The sequence below is a fragment of the Propithecus coquereli genome, unplaced genomic scaffold (assembly GCF_000956105.1).
Source record: "Propithecus coquereli isolate 6110/MARCELLA unplaced genomic scaffold, Pcoq_1.0 Scaffold66, whole genome shotgun sequence".
Lineage (NCBI taxonomy): Eukaryota > Metazoa > Chordata > Mammalia > Primates > Indriidae > Propithecus > Propithecus coquereli.
Genome location: NW_012152618.1, coordinates 7,435,148 through 7,457,206, shown reverse-complemented (window position 1 = coordinate 7,457,206; position 22,059 = coordinate 7,435,148). Strand labels below are relative to the sequence as shown.

The 22,059-nt window shown below is 40.3% G+C and overlaps 1 protein-coding gene and 1 pseudogene across 1 annotated transcript in view; one reads left to right on the top strand and one right to left on the bottom strand.

The window, feature by feature from the left end:
- The first annotated feature begins 6 nt into the window (after window positions 1-6).
- Window positions 7-22,059, top strand: part of GNPAT (glyceronephosphate O-acyltransferase) — a 33,235-nt gene continuing 11,182 nt past the window's right edge. The window contains exons 1-8 of the mRNA XM_012660291.1: window positions 7-286; window positions 7,889-8,071; window positions 14,261-14,437; window positions 18,382-18,511; window positions 20,826-20,953; window positions 21,258-21,333; window positions 21,585-21,736; window positions 21,860-21,990. Coding sequence (XP_012515745.1) covers window positions 209-286; window positions 7,889-8,071; window positions 14,261-14,437; window positions 18,382-18,511; window positions 20,826-20,953; window positions 21,258-21,333; window positions 21,585-21,736; window positions 21,860-21,990 — 1,055 coding nt within the window. The 5' untranslated portion in view covers window positions 7-208. The remainder of the gene's footprint in view (window positions 287-7,888; window positions 8,072-14,260; window positions 14,438-18,381; window positions 18,512-20,825; window positions 20,954-21,257; window positions 21,334-21,584; window positions 21,737-21,859; window positions 21,991-22,059) is intronic.
- Window positions 16,120-16,965, bottom strand: LOC105823066 (annotated as a pseudogene).

Here is a 22,059-nt window from a genome sequence, read left to right as displayed (position 1 = left end):
GTTCCGGCGTCTGTGCGCGTGCGCGGCAGGGCCCCGCGCGGCTTCCGTCCTGGTTGAGATGGCGGCGCCCGGGGTCCTGTGGAGCGGCTGCACAGGGTGCCTCAGGCGAGGTCGGGCCTCCCTGCACGAAAGAACCGCCCCCACGAGCAGCAGCAGCAGCACTGCTTAGCAAAGAACTCCAGGCCCCACCCGAGAAGGCAGCCGCACCATGGATTCCTCCAATTCATCTAACTCTTATTTCTCCGTCGGCCCCACCAGCTCCAGCGGGGTCGCGCTGCTCTACTCGGTAAGCGCCCAGGGGACGAGGCCTGGGCGGGGCTGCGAGAGACGAACCCCTTCTCTCAGCCCCAGCTTCCTCCAGCCCAAGACCCCTACCCAAAGGAGTGAGTCCCGAGTCAGGGTCAGGTGGTTGGCTTCGTTTCCAAGGCAACGATGTATTGTGTGTCTGTGTGAATGTATGTTTGCTTTTAGAAGTTTCTACCGGTGGTGATGGGCCGTTTGGTTCCTTTCTGCTCGTTCCTTCTCTTTCCCACCCTCAGCCGATGGGCTTTCAGAAAGCCCCTGGACACAGGCATGAGGGATGAGAATTGGAGTCTTCCGATCTCTAGCAAGGGCGTGTCGCCCTTCACATTAGCGTGGGCAAACTTGAGAAACCTGCGGGTCTGACCCAGCTTAAGGTAGCCCGTGTGGCTCAACACCCAGCCTTCTCGCTGATGTTATGTTCTTGGCAGAAAAGTATTTGGCTTCTATGTGAAAATAGTGTTTTTAAAAAGACTCTAATATGGGAAAATTCAGAACTTCTGGAAATTTCTATTGCCTGTTTTTGTCTGCCATTCATTGTACTTTTTCCATAAATCATTTTGGAGGACAACCAATGCCACCCAGCCTCTCTCCAACTTGCCTTTTCACCCCCAACCCCCTCTTTCTCTCCTGGTTTTAACGGGTCTTTTTTGCCAGCAGGATGTTGGTTGCTCACAATTTTCATGAAGAAATTATGAGGTGGAAGCTTTGCAGCCCTCAGGGTTGCTCAATCCCGGAGCAGCTGCTCTGGTTTTTGTTTGTTGTTGTTTTTAACCACCAAATTACTTTTTGACTGCTTTAGAAGGAAATAAAAGAATGCATTTTAAAAGTATATTACCATGTCCTGGTGGTTAGTGTCAGTTTCTGACTTAAGTACGGTGTTTGTTTGTGCAGGAAGGTCAAACAGGAAAACACAAAACAGCATGATAAACAGAAGCCCCAATTTCAAAAGAAAATACGTCTACCTTCAAATTGGGACACCAATATTCTTTGGAACATGGGGAAACTTCTGTTGCCTCCCTCTCTGTCAAGAACTTAGGGTTTATGATTGCTGTTAACTGCCTACTTCTTTAAAGCTTATCACTTTAACCCTTCTCATCATTGACCTTCTCAACCCACACTGCTGTAGAGTAGCGGTCCCCAATATTTTTGGCACCAGGGGCCATTTTCATGGAAGACAATTTTTCCATGGGGGGGCAGGGATGGTTTTTGGGGTATTCAAGCGCATTACATTTATTTTGCACTTTTATTTCTATTATTATCACATTGTAATATATAACGAAATAATTATACAACTCACCATAGGTTGGGGACCCTGGCTGTAGAGGCATCCCCCATGCTTCGACTTTGTTTTCTTACTCTGCTATTCCAGAGCAGGTGTATAGGAAAGAGGAGCTGTGTGTTGCAGATCCAGCTTGTAGTGTGTAGCTTTTTGGACCCCAAATTGGTTTGTGAATTGACTGGAATTTTTCTTTTGTTATTAAAGGAAGGAGTTGGTTTTTTTTACTTTCCCTTTCACCAGTGATTCTTTAGTGATAAGACTTTTGTCAACTTTTTCATGTGAAAGACTAAGACAATTGTATGTAAGCATACCCTACTTCTAATGCTGGACAGCAATCATCTCTTTACCAGTGGTTCCTGATACTGTTTGTGACTCCATAGCCTTTGCTTCTATAATAACCTGGACTTTTTCTTACTGCTTCAGGCTGTCTTTATTTCCTCAGCCGTGCTGTTACTGTGTAATAGTCTCTGTCTAATCTGAAAGTAGCACTTAGAAATGTTTAAGATACTGCTGATTACAGCAAACATTAGGAGTACGTACAGTATCCTAGTCATTATTCCCAGCAGATCCGACCCTTGCCTTTGAGGGCACAGGAAGTCCTAAAAGTAAACAGATAATTACAATTAAGTGGGATAAAGGCAATGATTGAAGTATGTACAGCGTATTGTGGGAGTAAGGAGAAGGCGCACTTAACCTGTTTGGGGACTTGGAGAAGGCTTCTAAAAGAAGGTGACACTTGAGCTGAGTTTTTGAGGTCTAAATGGGAGATGAGGGAGGGAAGACTGTCATAGGCATCAGTGTAAGAAAACCACTTCCTTGCATATTTGGGGTTATAAATAGTTAGATTTGGGTAGACAGAATAAAGGAGACCATGAGAAACAAAACTAAGGAAGTAGACAGAGGGTACTTCCTAAAGGAATTTTATGTATCATGTTTACATACCCTCAAATATAAAATCTTAACTTTATGGGAGATCTTAATGTTAACATTTATATTTTGAAAGTCTAAGAATGCTAGGTTTCTGGTGTGATTGTGTGGGTAACCTCTTTTGCTTAAGTAGAGACTGTGGGAAGAGAATGAGATTGGGGAAGGAATCTGATGCATAATAAGCGTGGAGATCGATTAGGATGCCATTTCAATAACCCAGAGAAGTGATGAAGCCTGAAGTGAGACAGTGACAGTGGGCCTGGGAAGAAGGGAGATGGAAGAATTGGTGTGACATTTAGGACAATAAATCATCAGCCCTTAGAACAAGAAGAATGTGGTGGCAAAGGAAAAGGAGGCAGTCTGAAGTTGATGCTTGGGTGTCTTACCTGGCAACTGGGCAGATGATGATGCCTTTCACTGATAGGAAAGGAGCAGAGCAGGTTTAGTCAGGGCGATGTAGTAATTGCAGTTTAGGGTGTGTTCAGTTTGAGATGTAAGAGGCAAAAGCAATGATTTTTTTTTTTTTTTTTTTTTTTGAGACAGAGTCTCGCTTTGTTGCCCAGAATAGAGTGAGTGCTGTGGCGTCAGCCTAGCTCACAGCAACCTCAGACTCCTGGGCTCAGGCAATCCTTCTGCCTCAGCCTCCCAAGTAGCTGGGACTACAGGCATGTGCCACCATGCCCGGCTAATTTTTTTTTTCTATATATTTTTAGCTGTCCAATTAATTTCTTTCTATTTTTGGTAGAGACGGGGTCTCGCTCTTGCTCAGGCTGGTCTCGAACTCCTGAGCTCAAACAATCCGCCTGCCTCGGCCTCCCAGAGTGCTAGGATTACAGGCGTGAGCCACCACGCCCGGCCAAAAGCAATGATTTTTAACTTGGGGAACATCATGTCATGGACCAGATGCATCACAAGGTGTTGGGGAGACATCCAGGTACAGGTAGAAATATGGTGCTCGAGCAAGAGAGGAAGGTGTGGCTTAGATATATAGATTTGGCACTCATCAAGTAGGTTGTATCTGAAGTCATAGATGAGCCAGCAATCCTTCAGCGAGACCACAGGATGAAAAGAAGACTGGGCATGGGTAACCACTGGTGTGCCATAATCCAAATCAGGACTTCCTGTTAGAGTCTGAATGAAAGACCTGAACGCCTCACAGTGTCTCACAGGACTTTAGATTATCTGGTAACTGATGCTGCTCTGACTTTACTAATCTTGTTCACTGGTCTTCAGCCACTCTGGCCTTCTGCTTCTCAGACAGCAAGCATGCTCTCTCCACAAAATGCTCATAGTCCCCTCTATGTGGCGTGCTATGTTTTCTCAGAAGTTTTTGTTTCTGGCTCTTTTCTTTATTGAGGTCCCAACTCAAATATCACCTCCTCAGAGAGGCCTTCCGCAACGATTCCATCTAAAGTAGCTCTCCAATCATTTGTCCTCATTAGTCACCCCATTTTATTCTTTGTATTCTTTTTCCAGTGGTGCACTACAGTCTTGTACTGTATTGCAAGAGCTGATTGTTAAATTTTCATGATTTGCGAGGCCATTGTTAAAATACAGCCATTATTAAAAATTAAAAATTAAACATTATTTAAATTTATAATTAAATTCTGTTAAAAACAAAGGTAATGTTAATAAATACTAAAAACTTAGCATTTCTTAATTATTTTACTGATTTTTACCATTACCTATGCTCTTCAGGTTATTTATGTCCATCATACTGGAAGGTAGAGATCCACTATAACCAAATGCTACTGGGTGTCTCTCGCCAAGTCTGTGTTCAGTGGGGTCATATTGGTGGCTTGAAATCTGCCATAGGGGGAGTATATATTCTATAGAAATTGGCAAACGCTGTAACTCAGGGCTCTCCCATATCAGTTGTTAAATGGTTAAACATCGACCAGCACGCTACTGGTGGTATTATTAAGTGAACTTACTTTGTTTATTTGTCTGTCTTTCCTTGAGGGCATGTAAGCTGTCTCAGTGCAGTCCCTTGCCTGCCCTGTTCATGCTATATCCTCAGCCTATAAAACGTTGCCTGGTACATTGTGGGCTTTCAGTGACTACCTTGGGATGGATCCTCCAGAGCAGTAGAAAGGAAGGTACAAGGAAGGCCTCTTTAGCAATTGATAGGGAAAGGCCTGCTCTGATAATTAAGATGGGAGAGAAATACTTCACCTTAATGTTCTTGCTTGGGTTCTTATTTGTATTGTGTTCCTGGGTGAGTAGCCATGTAAATATCTTTATTTAATGATAGCAAATATTTCCCCAGCGTGGATACCGAAGGCCAGTTAACAAGCAGTAGTGCTCAACCCTAACTGCACACAGGAATCACTTCCAGTACTTTTAAAAAGAATTCTGATGCGGATCTTAGCACTCTGGGAGGTCAAGGCAGGAGGATTGCTCGGGCTCAGGAGTTCTAGACCAGCCTGAGCAAGAGTGAGACCCTGTCACTACGAAAAATAGAAAAAATTAGCCAGGCTTGGTGGCACACACCTGTGTTCCGGCTACTCGGGAGGCTGAGGCAGGAGGATCTCTTGAGCCCAGGAGTTTGAGGTTGCAGTGAGCTACTATGATACCACTGTACTCTAGCTGGGACAATAGAGCAAGACTCACTGTCTCCAAAAAAAAAAAAAAAAAATTCTGATGCCTGTGTACCACTCACAGACAAAATTAATCAAGAATCTACAGGGGTGGAAACTGGTATTTTTTTTAAGTGTCCCCAATTTATTTTAATGTGCACCCTGAGTTAAAAACCACTGGATTAGACATTGGTTGGATAAAGGCCAGATTGGGGAAGTTTTGAGCTTTATCCTGTGAATATTGGGAAGCCATCATCAACAGGATTCAATAAATGGTTTCATTCAGTAATTTATTTTTTCATTCTACAAACCGACTGAGTTCCTACTAGGAACAGGAAGGCTGTGCTGAAGCAGTGGCCATGGGAATGAGGAGTAGATGTGGTACGTTGTTACAGGCCGTGTTAACAGGATTGGATGGAAAGGATGAGCGAGAAGGCATGTAGAATGATTCAAAGGGGTGTAGATGGTGTGGCAGCTGATGATTGAGAGTTCAGGAAAATGATCATGTTGTGGGACTGTGCAGAAGAGAAATGGGTTTGGTTTTGGAAAGGCCAAGTGTGAAGTGTTTGCAACTAAATGTGTATGTTGGGAGCTTACGTGGGAGAAGAGAACAGGGCAAAAGATTTGGAAGCATATATATATTTAGTACTTTAAACCAGTGGGGTAGGTGAGAGCACCCAGCACAGTATGTGGGGTGAAGAGAGGAGGGTTGGCGATGTTAACTTAGTAAAAGGGAAGTGGGAGGAAAGAAGACACATTTATAGTTCTGAGGGGAAAACTTCCCCCAGGTTAAGAATCACTGGATTAGAGAAATGAGGTGGATTTTCCACTGTGACAAGAGAGTCATGAATTAAAAACCAAAGCAGGAAAATTTCAGGATGATTGGAGGTTGGGGTAAGGAGGGAGCATTTAAAAATGGCGTCAGGCTGTAGAGAAGTCCAGGAGGATTTGCAGAACTGGAAGGAGGTCAGGATTGAATGATCAAATTGAAAGAAATAATAAGAATTGTGCACAAAGGTTATGCTTAAGAATGTTGCATTTTTGTATAATAGCAAGGACTGAAACATTCACATGTACAACATTAAAAATAATGGAAGAAACTTAAATGACATGGAGGAGAGTTTATGACATTAAGTGAAAAAATCACTTGCAAATCATAGTGTATGTGTGTGGGGTGAGGGAAAATGTATCTACAATGCAGAGAAAAAAGCATTCATTGAAATGGTCTCTAGATCATGGGATTGCAGGTAATTTTAATTACTTTCTTTGTCCTTTACTGTAGTCTCTAAATGTTTACAATAAGCATGTATCACTTTAATTTTAGTTAAAAAAAATTATTTAAGAGGTTAGGAGGCTGGGCACAGTGGCTCATGCCTATAATCCCAGCACTAGGGGAGACCGAGGTGGGAAGGATCGCTTGAGGCCAGGAGTTCGAGACCAGCTTGGGCAACATAGTGAGACCTCATCTCTACAAAAATTAAAAAAGAGAAAAAATTAGCTGGGTGTGGTGGCACACACCTGTAGTCCCAGCTACTCAGGAGGCTGAGGCAGGAAGATTGCTTGAGCCTAGGTATTCGAGGGTACAGTGAGCTCTGATCATGCCACTCCAGCCTGGGCGACAGGGTAAGACCCTGTCTCTGGAAAAAGAAAAAAAGAAGAGGAGAAAGTTAGGGTACATAAAGATGATTATGCTGCCACTAAAATATTTTAAAATAATATTTAATATAGGAATATATTCATAATTGAAAAGATAAGATAAACTGGTATTCATATTTTGAATAAAAATATTTCTATAGCTACGAATGAAAAAATAAAGAAACTACTAATAATATTCCTGAGGTATAAAATTGTGGGCAATTTATAGTTGCTTATATGTTTACATGTTTCCAAATTTTCCACAAACAAACATGGTGAGTAGTATGGGGTAGCGGTTAGGAGCAAGGTCTGTGAAGCTGTAGGCTCAAGTTTGAATCCTGTCTCTGCCCTTTACAAGCTGTGGGACCTTGTGTAAATTATTTCACTTCTCTGTGCCTTGGTTTCCCATTGTAAAATGGGGGTGATAACAACTGCTTCATAAGTTTGTGGTGAGGGTTGTTCTTTAATATGTAAAGCTCTTAGAATCGTGCCTGACACTTAGTAAGCTATAATTATTATTACTACTGTTACTTTTATAATCAGAAAAATGCTTTTTTTTTTTTAAATTAGTAATTTGGAAGTCACTGGTATCCTTATAAAGAGAAGTTTTAGGGGCTGGTTGGATAGAAGCTGAATTGCGGTGGCCGGACAGGAGATGAGAACATTGTCACAGTATTAGCTTATATGGGAGTGCTTTTTTCTTGAGTGATTTTTTCTTCAGTTTGCACCCCTGTGGGTTTATCTGACATAATTTTGGGTTTCTAGTGTATGCTTTGATTTAATTTTTAAAGCTAAGTAGAAGCAAATAAGACATTTGTCAATGTGATAGATGAAACTGTGTAAAATTGACCAGATTACTCTAGAGTTTAATGTCTCATCTTTGCTTTCTTGGTTAAATTTCCGAAAGTGATTCTGGCTTTACAAGGATAGCAATCAGAAATATAATAAATATTATGATAATTCATTATCAATTTATCAATCTTAATTATCTTTATATCTCTTTTTCTTAGTATATGAAAATCTAACATCAGAACACTCTTCTCTTATTCATATGTCATAGAATAAAAATTTTGGCAGAGATAAAACCTTCCCAATATAGTCTAATCTGTCCTAATTTATTTTACAATATGTGCTTATTACTTTCTTTCATTTGCCTTATCCACAGAAGGATCTCAAAAAGTGGGATGAGTTTGAAGATATTTTAGAAGAGAGACGACATGTCAGTGACTTGAAATTTGCAATGAAATGCTATACACCTCTTGTCTATAAGGGAATTACTCCATGTAAGCCAATTGATATTAAATGTAGTGTTCTCAATTCTGACGAGATTCGTTATGTCATTAAAGAGGTAAGTTATTCCCTCTTTAGCCATGGATAGATTTGTTCATTATCAGCATGTTCTTTCTCTTCTCGATTCTGTGAATTTATTTTGCTATCTTTAATGTCTCCTTTTAGGTTGAGCTATATTCATTACATTCATCATATACCTGTGGTATCCATAACATGTTTTAGCTCTTTGCTAGACACTGGAGGTCTAACAGTGAACAAATTGAGCACAGTGTATACTCTGGTAGGGAACAGTGACAATTGTACAGTCAGTTACAATGAAATATGAGACATGCTAGTGGTAGCCCTACATGCAGGGACACTAATTAATTATAGTAGCAACGAATTTGGTGTAGGGAGGCAGGCAAGTGATTTTGTTTTAAATGAGACCTGAAAGATGATTAGGGGTTTCCCAAGTGAAGTGGGTAAAGAAGAGTGCTCCTAGAGTAGATCACTTATTCCCATGGTTTTCAAACCTCCACAGGAGAATTCTTCAGGGAGCTTTTAAAAGTCGCTGTATCTGCATATCACCCCCATGCCAATTAAATCAAAATGTCAGGAGGCGGGGGCCAGACATCAGTTTTTAAAGAAGCCCAGGAGATTCCGAAATATAGCAAGGTTTGGGAACCACTGGCTTATTTTAAGGACTGGAGCCAAGAGAGAACAGGACTTTCACCACACTGAAAGTAGTACTGTATGACCAGACCAAAGAGCAAAGAATGGATGATGATAAGAAATGAACCAGGCCGGGCTCGATGGCTCATGCCTGTAATCCTAGCACTCTGGGAGGCTGAGGTGGGTGGATCGCTCAAGGTCAGGAGTTTGAGACCAGCCTGAACAAGAATGAGACCCCGTCTCTACCAAAAAATAGAAAGAAATGATCTGGACAACTAAAAAAAAAATATATATATATATAAAATTAGCCGGGCATGGTGGCACATACCTGTAGTCCCAGCTACTCGGGAGGCTGAGGCAGGAGGATCGCTTGAGCCCAGTAGTTTGAGGTTGCTGTGAGCTAGGCTGACGCCACGGCACTCTAGCCCGGACAACAGAGCCAGACTCTGTGTCAAAAAAAAAAAAAAAGAAAGAAATGAACCTGGACATGTTGTGAAAGGCTTTGTAAACCACATAGAGGAATTGCATTTTATCCTACATACAGTGCAAAGCCATTGAAAGGTTGACATGATCATCAGTTGATGTTTTAGAAATACCATTCTGCTAAAACTAAAGAGAGTAAGTCTGCTTGTGATGCTCTTGCAGTGATCCCTTTATGCAATTTTAGTTGCCTGGATTTGGGTTGTAGAAACAGAGAAATGGACAGATTTTAAGCAATTTGAGAGGTAGAGTCAACCTTATTTAGTGACCAGTTGGGTGTAGGAAGGGAAGGAAAGGAGAGTCAAGGATGATTCACTGAAATAGGGAACATAGAAGAGGGAACCAGTTTAGGAGGAAAGCTAAGTCCCATCATGGATGCGTGATTTACAGATGTCAGAATGAAGGTGTTCAATGGGTAGGGCTAGAGCTTCCTGGTGGCTGGCACTCTGTACCCTGTTACCAAGTGTTCATGTGGTCACAGGTCCACCGGTGATGAACATGAATTTGCAGCGGTTGCTTCTCTGGTGCTTGATCCCTCCCAGACCCTCTTGCCTCATTATTACTAGGAGCAGTCTCCTATCACTCCAGGACCCTGTTTTCTTTGTTTTCAGAAGGAATATGCTCTCCCTTTTTTATTTTTGGTCCTCTATAAATGTCTTAAAGGAAATCACGCATGCAACTAATTGTGTGTTTTTGTAAAGGAAGGAGGAACTCATTCAGAATTGCAGTATTCTTGCTTAATGCTGGCTATTAAAGAATATTAACATTGAAGCACTGCCTCTTTATTCCGCAGACTGTGGCTTGCGCTCATCTTCCCCACAGGTAGGACTGACTCCATTCGTGTGTGAGGCCTCTTCCTGATCTTGCCTGATACCTCTAGTTTTTAGTAGAGATATCTTCGGTTTCAGCTCCAGGATATTGCCTTAGACTTTATTTGTTCTATAGCTTCCTTTCTGACCATTTGTATCTGCTCTGGTTTCCAGTTGGTGAAGAAGAAAGACAGTTTTCAAGTTTTTTATTTTAAAAATGGGGTCTCACTCTGTCACCCAGGCTGGAGTGCGCTGGCACAATCATAGCTCACTGCAGCCTCGAACTCCTGGGCTCAAGCGATCCTCTCGCCTCAGCCTCCCAAGTTGCTGGGTTTATAAGAGGGAGCCACTGTGCCTGTTCAGTTTTCAAGTTTTAAATTTTTGACTCCCATGTTCTGAAGTTTGCCTATAGAGATCTTGCTTTTTTAACTTTTAACTGGAGTTTAATCAGGTTTATGGAAAATTCTTTTATCTCTGCTCTGTTTTCTCTTTTGACTTGGTCATGACCAGTGCTCCCAATCTCTTTGTTTTGATTGGCCTTACGTATGGAGAAGCTATCCGTTTTCTCTAGCTGTGCCTTTCTCATAGATGAAGTCAAGTTTCCTCATCAATTAGATGCTAACAACAGTGGTTCTCAGCACTGGCTTTTCGTTAGAATCTCTTGGAGAACTTTTGCAAAAAGTTAACTATTATTATCCACTAGAACGTAAGCTCCCTAAAGGCAAGAATTTTTATCTTTTTTTTTTTTACGGCTGTATTCCTAGTGCCTCCTAGCACATAGCAGGCTTTAATAAACATTTGTTGAATTAGTGAATAAAAAAATAACGATGATGCCTTGGCCCCAGGTACAGAGATTCTGATTTAACTGGTCTGGGATAGGACCCAGGCTTCTCTCTCTTTTTCTTATGCTTTTTTTTAAAGCTTGTCAAATAATCCTAATGCACAGCCAGGTTAAGAGTGACTTATTCATTTAAAAGATTTTATTCAAGCCAGTGTTTCTCAAACTTGGCTGTGCTGGTGAGAAAAAAAATCACATAATCTAGATAGATTGGAATCGTTACAAATTCATGATTATGCAGCCCAATTGGGCTTTCCATCTTACCCAATAATTCTTTGTTTCTGTAGTGAACCGTCTCCCATTCTCCAAAATGGCAAGTTTTAGCTGCCCCACTCTCTCGGAACCTCCAATTCTCCCCCTCCTCTTGCTCTCAGCAGCTGACTTTTCTTCCTCTGTCACAAAGAAAATTTAAACCATTATATGAGAGCTCTCTCAACCTCCTGTGACCAAATATACCAATTTACCTGCATCCAAAACTCATCATTTTCTTTATCCCTCCTATTAAAATGGCAGAGGATCCCCTCCTCCTGTTTTGAGTTTAATCCCTACCCTGTTCCTTTGTTCTGAATTCTACCCCTCCTTCATTCTCAGGGATTTTGCTCTATTGACCATCCGTTATATGTCTTCACCTTCTTCCTCTTTATCAGCTCTTTTCCATCAGCATTTGACATGTTACATCTCATCCAGCCTAAATAGACCTCCTTTGACCCCTCCCTTCTCTAGTTTCTCTCATCTCTTTCTTCCCCACCTCTGCCTCTCTCCTCTTTTAAGAAATTGGCTATGTTGTCTACACTTACTGCTAAACCCCCTCATTCCTTCATTTACTACTGAGCTTGCTGGAATCTGGTTTCTGATTCACTGTAACATCTCTTTCCAAGCTTGTGAATGACTTCCTCATGGCTGAAATCCACCTCGTTCAAATCCGTGATAGCCTTTGGCACTTGTTCTCTCTCCTTTCTTACCATGGCACCATACCCTCACCCTAAGCCCCCATATCTTTTTGATCATTCCTCAGTTGCTTTTATGAGCTTCTCTTCCTTTGCCTTCCCTTGATTGATTAATTGATTGATTGACAGAGTCTCATTCTGTCACCCAGGCTGGAGTGCAGTGGCCTGATCATAGCTCACTGCAGCCTCAAATTCCTGGGCTCAAGCAATCCTCCCATTTCAGTCTCCCAAGTAGCTGAGACTACAGGCATGCATTACTACACCCAACTAATTTTTGAAATTTTTTGTAGAGACAGGGTCTCGCTATCTTGCCCAGGCTGCTCTGGAACTCTTAGCCTCAAGTGATCCTCCCACCTTAGCCTCCCAAAATGCTGGGATTACAGGTGTGGGTCCACCATGCCTGGCCCTTCTTGGCCCTTTAAATGCTGGTATTCTTCAGGATTTTATTCTAACCCCTTCTTTCTTATTCTACCCACTCACTGGGCAGTTTTATTTATTGCCAGGATTTTAAGTACCCTTTTTATGCTGACATCTCCCTATTGTAATAAATAATAATGTAATAATATAGATAAATAGTATCTATTCCTTCAGCTCAGATCTCATTTGAGTTCCATATGTCTACTGGAATATCAGCTTGGAAATTCCAAAAGCACCTCACATTCAAGATGTCTAAATCAAACTCTTTACCCCTCCCACTCCCAGCCCTGTACCGTGTACCTAGATATATTACCTCCCACCCTTACCCAGTTTTCTCTAAGAATGGCCCCTTCATATACTAGTTGCTCAAACCACAGATCTGGATGCCATCTTCAACTTCTTGCTTTCCTTTTGTATACTGTCGGTCACTAAGATTGCTGATCTTCTCTTCTTGCTGTTAGCAAATGATCATATGTTTTCCTTTGAGATAATGGAAATATTAGACACTATCCTCCTTAATTCCCGATCCTTACCTTCAAATGTATCTATATCTACACTCAAGCCCCTGTGTGCCTTTTAGTTCAGCCTCAGAGACAAAAAGCCTGTTCTCTTGGTCAAAGCTAACCCCACATCTGTGGTCTGGGGGCCACCTCTTCCAGCCTGTTGTAAGGCCTCTGGCAGGCACCCTCTCCCTCCCCTCTGTCTTTAGCCTCTCTCTCTCTCAGCCGGTTTCTTCTGTTTAATCTGTAAACAGCTCCAAGGCTTTCAGATCACTGAGCTGTACACTTAAGTGGTTAAAATGGTCAATTTTGTATTACTTGTATTTTAGTATACTTTTTAAAAAAGTGAAATGCTAATTAATAAAAACAAAAACCTGGTCCAAGCCTTTTCCATCTTGGGAAAGCATTTTTGCTTTAAGCGATAGCCTCCCTGTTCTTCTCATTCAAATTTTTCAGTTATTCTATGGCCACTCTCTTTACTTCCCCACCTCCTATTCATTCGGTCCATTTGCATTCAGTATCAGCTCTTTTCTGACCATATTACTAAACCTTTTCTTGCCAAGTAAGGTCACTGTTTCAGAGAACCTCAGTAAATCAAAGGAACACAAGTCAGTGGAAATAGTCATCCCAGTTCCTCCTTGGGCCTATTGAACTGAGCCCTCAAAATGGTACGATATGGAACTAGATAGAGGTGGCGATTGCACAGTGTTTGTGAATGTACTAAATACTCCCAAATTGTTTACTTTAAAATGATTAATTTTATAGTGTGTGAATTTAACCTCAATGAAAGAAGATAAGCCACTCATTCACGGAGTTGGGGCTCTAACTTCCCATCCTCTAACCTGCTATGCCTCATCCTAAAGTAGAGCATTCTCCTTTGGGAAGCATAGGCACTATTTATCACATAGACGTCACTTCTTTTCAAAGCGCTTGTTTAGGGGAAGGTGCAAATGGTGAAATCAGCCTTCCTGGAGGACAGAAACTGTGACTTGTTCATCTCCAGGCCCTTGACAGTCCTAGCACACAGCAAACATTTTGTTCTCTTTCCAGAGATGTGGAATGCCATGTGAATAAAGTAAATTCCATTGTAAGATCCTTGATTTCTCTAATTATCCTTTGAGGGTTTGGGGGTTTTTGCACTGATACACCTCTTGTAGTCGGAATTGGTTATTTCAGTGTAATCTTGTATTTTTACCTGTATAATACCTTGTAATAGCATTGAACAAGCAGGTGAAGTGCTGCTGTAGTCTACTGAGAGAAGCCACCAAATGCCAGGATACTACGTCATGGGCCATGCCTTATTTTAAAGAGTTTGGATGTAAACTTACTAACAACCAATGGAAAAGTGAAGTCCTTTCTGTGCTCTAAAATGCTGCTCTAGAAAGCTGTTTCTCCTGGAACTTCTAGCCTTTAAACTTGTCTAGATAGGATCTTTTATCTACTTTTACTGTGTTGGAAAATAAATTATGTCAATTTAAGTTAAGAAAACACACAATCTTTGAGTTATGTAATATTGATCGATTTGGAACTAGTCATACTGGTTTGAGTAAAGAGGTCCGGCTTGTTTTTATCAGAAATTTACTCTTGCTTTCCCTTTCCTCTTAGCTTTCCAAGGAATCCCTTCAATCAGTTGATATCTTCCGAGAGGAAGTTAGTGAGATCTTGGATGAAATGAGTCACAAACTGCGTTTGGGAGCCATTCGTTTTTTTGCCTTTGCCTTAAGCAAAATATTTAAACAAATTTTCTCGAAGGTGTGTGTAAATGAAGAAGGTATTCAGAAAGTGAGTATTGTTAAAAAACAATCTCTTCTTCACTCCTCACAATTTAGTCAACTCAAGGACATCTCTCTTGGACAGTAAATTCCTAGGGCCGGGTTATCAGGCCTCTAGTCTGGGGGAAGAGGATATGCCTGTCTGGAGGTTGGGCTGTTTTCCTTTTAGCTTTAGACCTGCAGACTTCAGACTAACTTAGTCAAGTAACTTAATGTTCGATGTTCACTAAAATTACAAAGTAGTAAAAGAATTTCTGTGTATGTTTCACCTAGATTCCCCTACATTTCCTTTATCCTTTGCCCAGTACTCTGATGTGTTTTTCCTATAATTAAGGAAATTCTCTTATGGTACAGTCACCAAAATAAGGGTATCAGCATTGATACAATACTAGTAATACACACCTCACTTGTGTTTCACCAGTTGTCCTAGTTATAAATAGCAAAAGAAAGTGCTGGATCATGTGTTGCATTCTGCTTCTACATCTCTTTAGACTTTTTAAATCTAGAACAATTTCTTGGTCTTCTTTTTTAATGTTTCATGACAATATCTTTTTAAAGAACAGGCCAATTATTTTATAGTGTTGCTTGATTTGGATTTGAGTGATGTTATTTCAATATTAGATTCAGGTTGTATACTTTTTTTTTCTTTTGTCAATGTTTTATTTTTAAAAAACAGGTGAATCCACTTTTTTTATACATCATCACACTTCAGCAATTACATAAAACACAAGTACATGCATCTACGGTTACGCACTGCATTGGAACCCTGATGTAGGTTATAAAATCTACCATGCAGGTAGGTTATAAAATCTACCATCAACCGTTAAATCAGTGTGAAGAAATACAGTGTCAAACCAAAAAACATAACTATAGTTGCATAGAATATCAACCATGCTATAACATTTTAAGGTTGTTGAAAACAAAAGGAAAATTATAAAAGTTTGCCTTTATTGAATGTACAAGAATAAGGTTCAACACATCGGTGCAAACGGATTTAAGGATTTACATGATTTAACAAAAGAAAAAATAATCACTTAAAAAGCAGTCATGTATATACTGCAATTCATTATACCCATTCAGCGGACTGTTCCCGCTTCTTATTAAAGTTGTAGGTTAAGCCCTTAAAATTATAGATTTCAGTTTATATTACTCATCTTTAGTACCGGAACTGCACATTTCCTCATCTGACAACATACAATAAGGAATGAATATCAGCAGCTTAAAAATGAAACAAGCATTTACTTTATTTTGGATTTCTCCCACCCCCCAAAATATAAATATATATGTACATTTATATACTGTATGTATCCATAGGTTTTGCTGCGCTTTACAAAAATGTGTCACTAGATGGCAGCAGTGCATTTTAAAGCACCGTTGAACAGCTGCATCAAGTAAAAAATGGCACATGCATGTCGTGATTCTCAGAGGACCTTTTCACTTCTATTTAAATATTTTAACAAAGGAAAAAAAAGCAACATTCACAGCACATCAAGCCCAAAATAGTTTACACCTTCTACATTGAAGCATTGTTCAAAATGTAGCTAGCTAGGTCACCTTTAGAGAAGAGGCTGAATAAGGCCTGCTTTGGACAGATGTTGTGGGGTTGCTCACTTGAAAGCAGAGAGAAGCGAAAACGGCCAAGCAGAAAATTCAGCAGGTCATGTTGCCACCAGTTTCAGGAACCCAAAGATACTATAAACAATACTTATTGGTGTTTCTCTGGCACGAGTTTTTGTCTTTGTGATTGTTGGTAGAGTTGGTTTTCATTGGCCCAGCTGGTTCATCGTCGTCAGGAACCTCATCTGGCCTCTTCATCTCCTCGTACACGACAATAATCACCACAAGGATGATAATTTCAGCCACAATTCCCAAGAAAGGCCAGAGTGGGGCCAGGTGGCTCCGTATCTTGATGATGGTGACAGCAGAGTGGAGCCAGTGGAGTTGGTAGCATTACAGTCATGCTGGCCAGGATCTTCTGTGCTCTGGAGTTCATAATGCTCAACTCAGTATAATTTTCTTTATTGATGAGGAAGAAGCGGCCAGAAGTATTGACAAGCTCCACGGGCATATTGTTCTCCTCACGCCACATCCACTCTGGGCAAAGGCAGCCAACTGACCTGCAGTACATCGTGGCATCCTGCCCTTCCTTCTTGTTCTCACTCTATTTATGGCCAGTGATGTCAGAAACAACTTTCACTTCAGTGGTGGCATTTGCTTTAACAGTGCTGACAAAGTGATATGCGCAGTGGTATTCTCCTGAATCCTCAGCTCTCGGCTTATTGATCCTAGATTCCATGTTACTGGCATTCTTACAAATGGCAATCATTTCCACCCCATTCTTTGTCCAGTAGCTGTATGTCTGGGTGTGAGAGCTGGAGGTGAGGTTACACTACAGGGTGACAGGGAGAGCAGGACTAAGTAATGACCTCTTCACTGGTGACAATCCTTGGCTCGTTCTGAGCCTGGCCCCGGGAGGAGGGAGTCAGAGACCAGCAACAGTCAGAGGGCCAGGGTACTAGGGAGCAACAGACCCAACATCCTCCCTAGCAGAAGACCCAACAGCGAATGGGTCAGGGCCAGAGCCTGGTCAGGAGGGTAGGGGAGTGAGGGAGGGGTGGGCAAGTGCACAGGGGAGTCAGGTTGTGTACTTCTGGCAGGAATACCCCAGAAGCAATGTTGTGTTTTCTCAGTGCATCATATCAGGAGCAAATGGTGTCTATTTGTCCTATTACTAGAGATGGTCACTTTCCTCAGTTGGTTAAGGTGGTGACTGCCAGGTTTGTGTACTGTAAAGTTATTATTTTTCTTTAATAAGTTTCTTGTGGAGAGACACTTTGAGAATGGTTCAGTATCCTATTTTTCATCATACTTTCCCCCACTATTTTTTGCTTTCACTGATGAGTTTTCCCTGAATCAGTTATTACTCTAATGATTGCCAAATTGTGATTTTTCTAATTTCATCACTTTATTATTTATTCTTGCTTTTTCCTGTGAGGAAGAGCTTTCCCTATGAAAATTATTTTTATTCATTTGTGTTTTTTCTCCTAGGAAAGTTCTTACCTTCATTTGACTTCCTCCTCGTGCCTTTTAATATTTTGTTCTTATTCAGTCTTTTAGTTTCCTGTCAAATATTTCTCCTTCCTTCTATGACTACCTTTAAGATTGCCGACTTATGCTCTGGATCTGCCAGAGAATGTTCAGTATAGTGTTTGGGGGCCAGGCAGAGTCGGCAAGCCATGTCTTAACTGATCACAAGTTACCTGGCCTCAGTTATCTGTTATATAGCACGTTGATACCAGTGAGTGTTCTTGAGGTTGAAGCTTGAGGAATCTATCTGGAAATGCAGATGTATCCTTCCCATCTGCACGACTCCCATTCCCCTTGGCAGTGAGCCTAGCACATAGAGAAACATTATTCCTCTCGCTTTGTTCTAATAACTTACAGATCTTTTTATTTTTTTAATCTTCCCAAGAGAAGCTTTGTTTTCTCTCACTGCAAACAACCAGTCCATTGCAGTGATTAACAATTGACTTTTTCAGTCAGACTGACTTGAGTTCAGTTCCCAGCTCCACCATTTATTGGATGCGTGACCATTTACAAATGGGGAGACTAAGGCTTATTTACAAATATGTGGTATTAAACAATGTGTGTAAAATAATTAGTATATAAAATGTTGCCAATATAGTACCCAACTAATAGTGGTCATCACTGTTATCATTATTGTGATCCATAAAAATGTGCATTTTTACTATTCTTTATGTGAAATCATTTAATTAGAACTCTGAAATAATACTTGTACCTTTTCAGAGAAAATTGTGTGTATGGTAAGGAAGGCAGAAAAAGATGATTAGTATTCCCTCTGTACATAGACTTCTTTTTCCATTTTCTGATTTGAGATATGATTTTAATTACATGAAAACTGAAATTTTTTAAAATGTAACATTTATTTTCAAGCTACAACGAGCCATCCAGGAGCATCCCGTTGTTCTACTGCCTAGTCATCGAAGTTACATTGACTTCCTGATGTTGTCTTTTCTTTTATACAACTATGATTTACCTGTGCCAGTTATAGCAGCAGGAATGGGTAAATATTGTTTCTCTACTTTTTTTAACTATAAAAATTAGAGTGTTCGCTGGCGTGATTCCAGCAATACTGAGGTATTTGAAGAAGATGATGCAGACGGCCTGTCCTTCTATGCCGCTTGACCTTCCCTAGACGATGTACACAGACGTTTATGCACGTGGGACTCCTTGATTTGGGTTTGAAAAACGAGACTATACTACCTACATGTATTACCTGCCTTTTCCTTTTTTTAGTTGATAATATATTGATGGCTATCTATCCAGACAGTAAATAAATCTAAGATTTTTAATGTATTTTTAATTGTGATAAAATACACATAACATAAAGTGTACCATCTCGGCCATCTTTAAATGTACAGTTCAGTGGCATTACTTATATTCCCAGTGTTGTGCTGCCATCACCACCATCCAACTCCAGAACGCTTTCATCTTACAAAGCTGAAATGGTACCCATTAAACACACACTCCGTTCTACCCTCCCTCAGCCGTGGCAACCACCATCCTACTTTCTGTCTCTATGAATTTAACTACTCTAGATACTTCATATAAGTGGAATCACGGAGTATTTGTCCTTTTGTGACTGTATTGTGCAATATGTGCTGTATTTGACTTAGCATAATGTCCTCAAGGTTCATCTATGTTGTAGCGAATATCAGAAATTTCTTTTTAAAGTTGGAAAAACATATCTGTTCAAGACCCCGCTTTCAATTTGTTTAGATGTATACCAAGAAATAGAATTGCTGGGTCATGTGGTAATTTTACTTTTAATTTTCTGAGGAACTACCATACTGTTTTCCACAGCAGTTGCACCATTTTACATTCCCACCAACAGTGCACAAGAGTTCCACTTTCTCCGCATCCTTGCCAACACTTGTTATTTTATCAGTTCTCTTTATTTAATAATAATCATTCTAATGGGTGTGAAGTGGCATCTCGTCGTAGTTTTGGTGTGCATTTCCCTAGCGATTAGTGATACTGGGCATCTCTTTTTGTGCTTATTGAGTTTTATATTAATAGTTTCAGGTCTTACATTTAGGTCTTTGATCCACTGAGTTAACTTTTGTGTATGGTATAAGGTAAGGGTCCAACTTCACGTCTAACATTATTTTTAATAGTTTGTAATATTATATTATATTTAATAGTTTGTAATTTTAATAGTTTGGACATCATAATTTAATAGTTTTGCTGTTACAAACAGTGTTGCAATATATTTTATAACAGTGCTTTTATTTCTATAAGATAGATTCTTAAAAGAAGGATTGCTAAAGCAAGTAAATTCTTTATCAACTCCCTTTCAGGGTAGCCAGGAAAGCTGGGATTTAAGTGTACACCTTTGTCAATAAATGTAGTAAATAGTAAGGTAAAAACTGCCAGAGACTTAAGCACTTTAAAAGCATTTTCATCTAAATAGACATGTGAGAAAGTCCTTTGAAAATTAGGGAAAATGAAGGTAAGGACTGTTTTAAAACTGCTGGTAGAACTCTTCCTCTCATACCAGACTTGCTTTGTTTAATCTCTTCCACTAAAAGTAGGATGATATTTTTACTTGATGGGAAAAGGACGAGAGCTGGATTGGTTTGCTGTCCAGGGCATGAAGGACGCATGTTGGTCTGTTGTCAAGTTAAGCAGGGCTGGGGCTAAAGAAATTGACACCATGATGTTGTTAAGTTGTCACATTGCTCTACTGTTGTCCCTGGTCTCTAGCTGGTCTGGTGGTAAATACAGTAGTGCACAGAGTGGCACAAGGTAACCTCCCAGTGAGCACCCAGCTCACAGAATCTCTTCTTCATAATTCTATTAGGTGTCTCTTAAAGATTTTAATCTCAGAAGGTATAATTATTAACATCATAGGGATATTTCACATACACGAAATCTGTCTTCATAGTCTCTGAGTTTAGCTCTTTATAGAAAGTTCCAAGATGTGGCCGGGCGCGGTGGCTCACGCCTGTAATCCTAGCACTCTGGGAGGCCAAGGCGGGCCGATTGTTTGAGCTCAGGAGTTCGAAACCAGCCTGAGCAAGAGCAAGACCCCGTCTCTACTAAAAATAGAAAGAAATTAATCGGACAACTAAAAATACACAGAAAAAATTATTCGGGCATGGTGGCACATGCCTGTAGTCCCAGCTACTCGGGAGGCTGAGGCAGAAGGATCACTTGAGCCCAGGAGTTTGAGGTTGCTGTGAGCTAGGCTAACGCCATGGCACTCACTCTAGCCAGGGCAACAGAGTGAGACTCTGTCTCAAAAAAAAAAAAAAAAAAAAAAAAGAAAGTTCCAAGATGTACAAATAAATATTAACCCCTCTTTTATTTTTTAGACTTCCTGGGAATGAAAATGGTTGGTGAGCTGCTACGAATGTCGGGTGCCTTTTTCATGCGGCGTACCTTTGGTGGCAATAAACTCTACTGGGCTGTATTCTCTGAATATGTAAAAACTATGTTACGGGTAAATGCAAATAATTACCAAGTACTTTCAAGCTATACTTTTCGTTTCATTGATGTTTGCTTATTTAGATTCTTAACTTCTGAATTGACCAGTTAGCCATTTTTTTCCCTTGAAGGAATGTTCATAAGCTCAGTAATGTGTTTAATCTGTGTGACTCTCTTATTTAAGTTTCAGCATAAGCAGTATTTGTTCAGGAAGCTGGGAGGGGGGCTTGGGAAAAGGAATCAAAAGAAGCATTCATCATTGTGAGAGTAGGCAATGGGTTTCGTATTTTGTTTTGTTTTTTTGTGTTTTCTCTTTAAAGAATGGTTATGCTCCTGTTGAATTTTTCCTCGAAGGGACAAGAAGCCGCTCTGCCAAGACATTGACTCCTAAATTTGGTAGGTCGCTACAGATTAGAAGGAAAAATACAAACCCAAATCCTTTAGGTATGGTGTCATCATAGCTGCTACACAGAACTTGACACCTTTTTTTTTAACAAGATATATTTTCTTCGTAAGTATAATTGTTTAACTGTTTATATTTATGGGCTTAGTGTATAATGTATACTTTTAGTGTCTTCCTGTGTAGGTGCCCAGGGTTGCTCTGTTCTTCAATATGTACGATAAAACATTTCTCCCTATGTTTACAGGTCTTCTGAATATTGTGATGGAGCCATTTTTTAAAAGAGAAGTTTTTGATACCTACTTTGTTCCAATTAGCATCAGTTATGATAAGATATTGGAAGAAACTCTTTATGTATATGAGCTTCTAGGGGTTCCTAAGCCAAAAGAATCTACAAGTGTACGTAAAGGATAGCCAGACTTAATTTTATTTGAATTCAGAGAATATGCTAACTTGCACATCAACTAATTTCAACTAATGTACTCCTTTTTGTTTCCATTTCCACCGTTACGATACTATTAGGGGCTGTTGAAAGCCAGGAGGATTCTCTCTGAAAATTTTGGAAGCATCCATGTATACTTTGGAGACCCTGTGTCACTTCGATCTCTGGCAGCTGGGAGGATGAATCGGAGCCCATATAACTTGGTTCCAAGGTGCAAGGCCTATGTTTTAGTAACTATCGTAAGGATTAAAATCTGAAAGCATGAATTGTGATTCTTGTA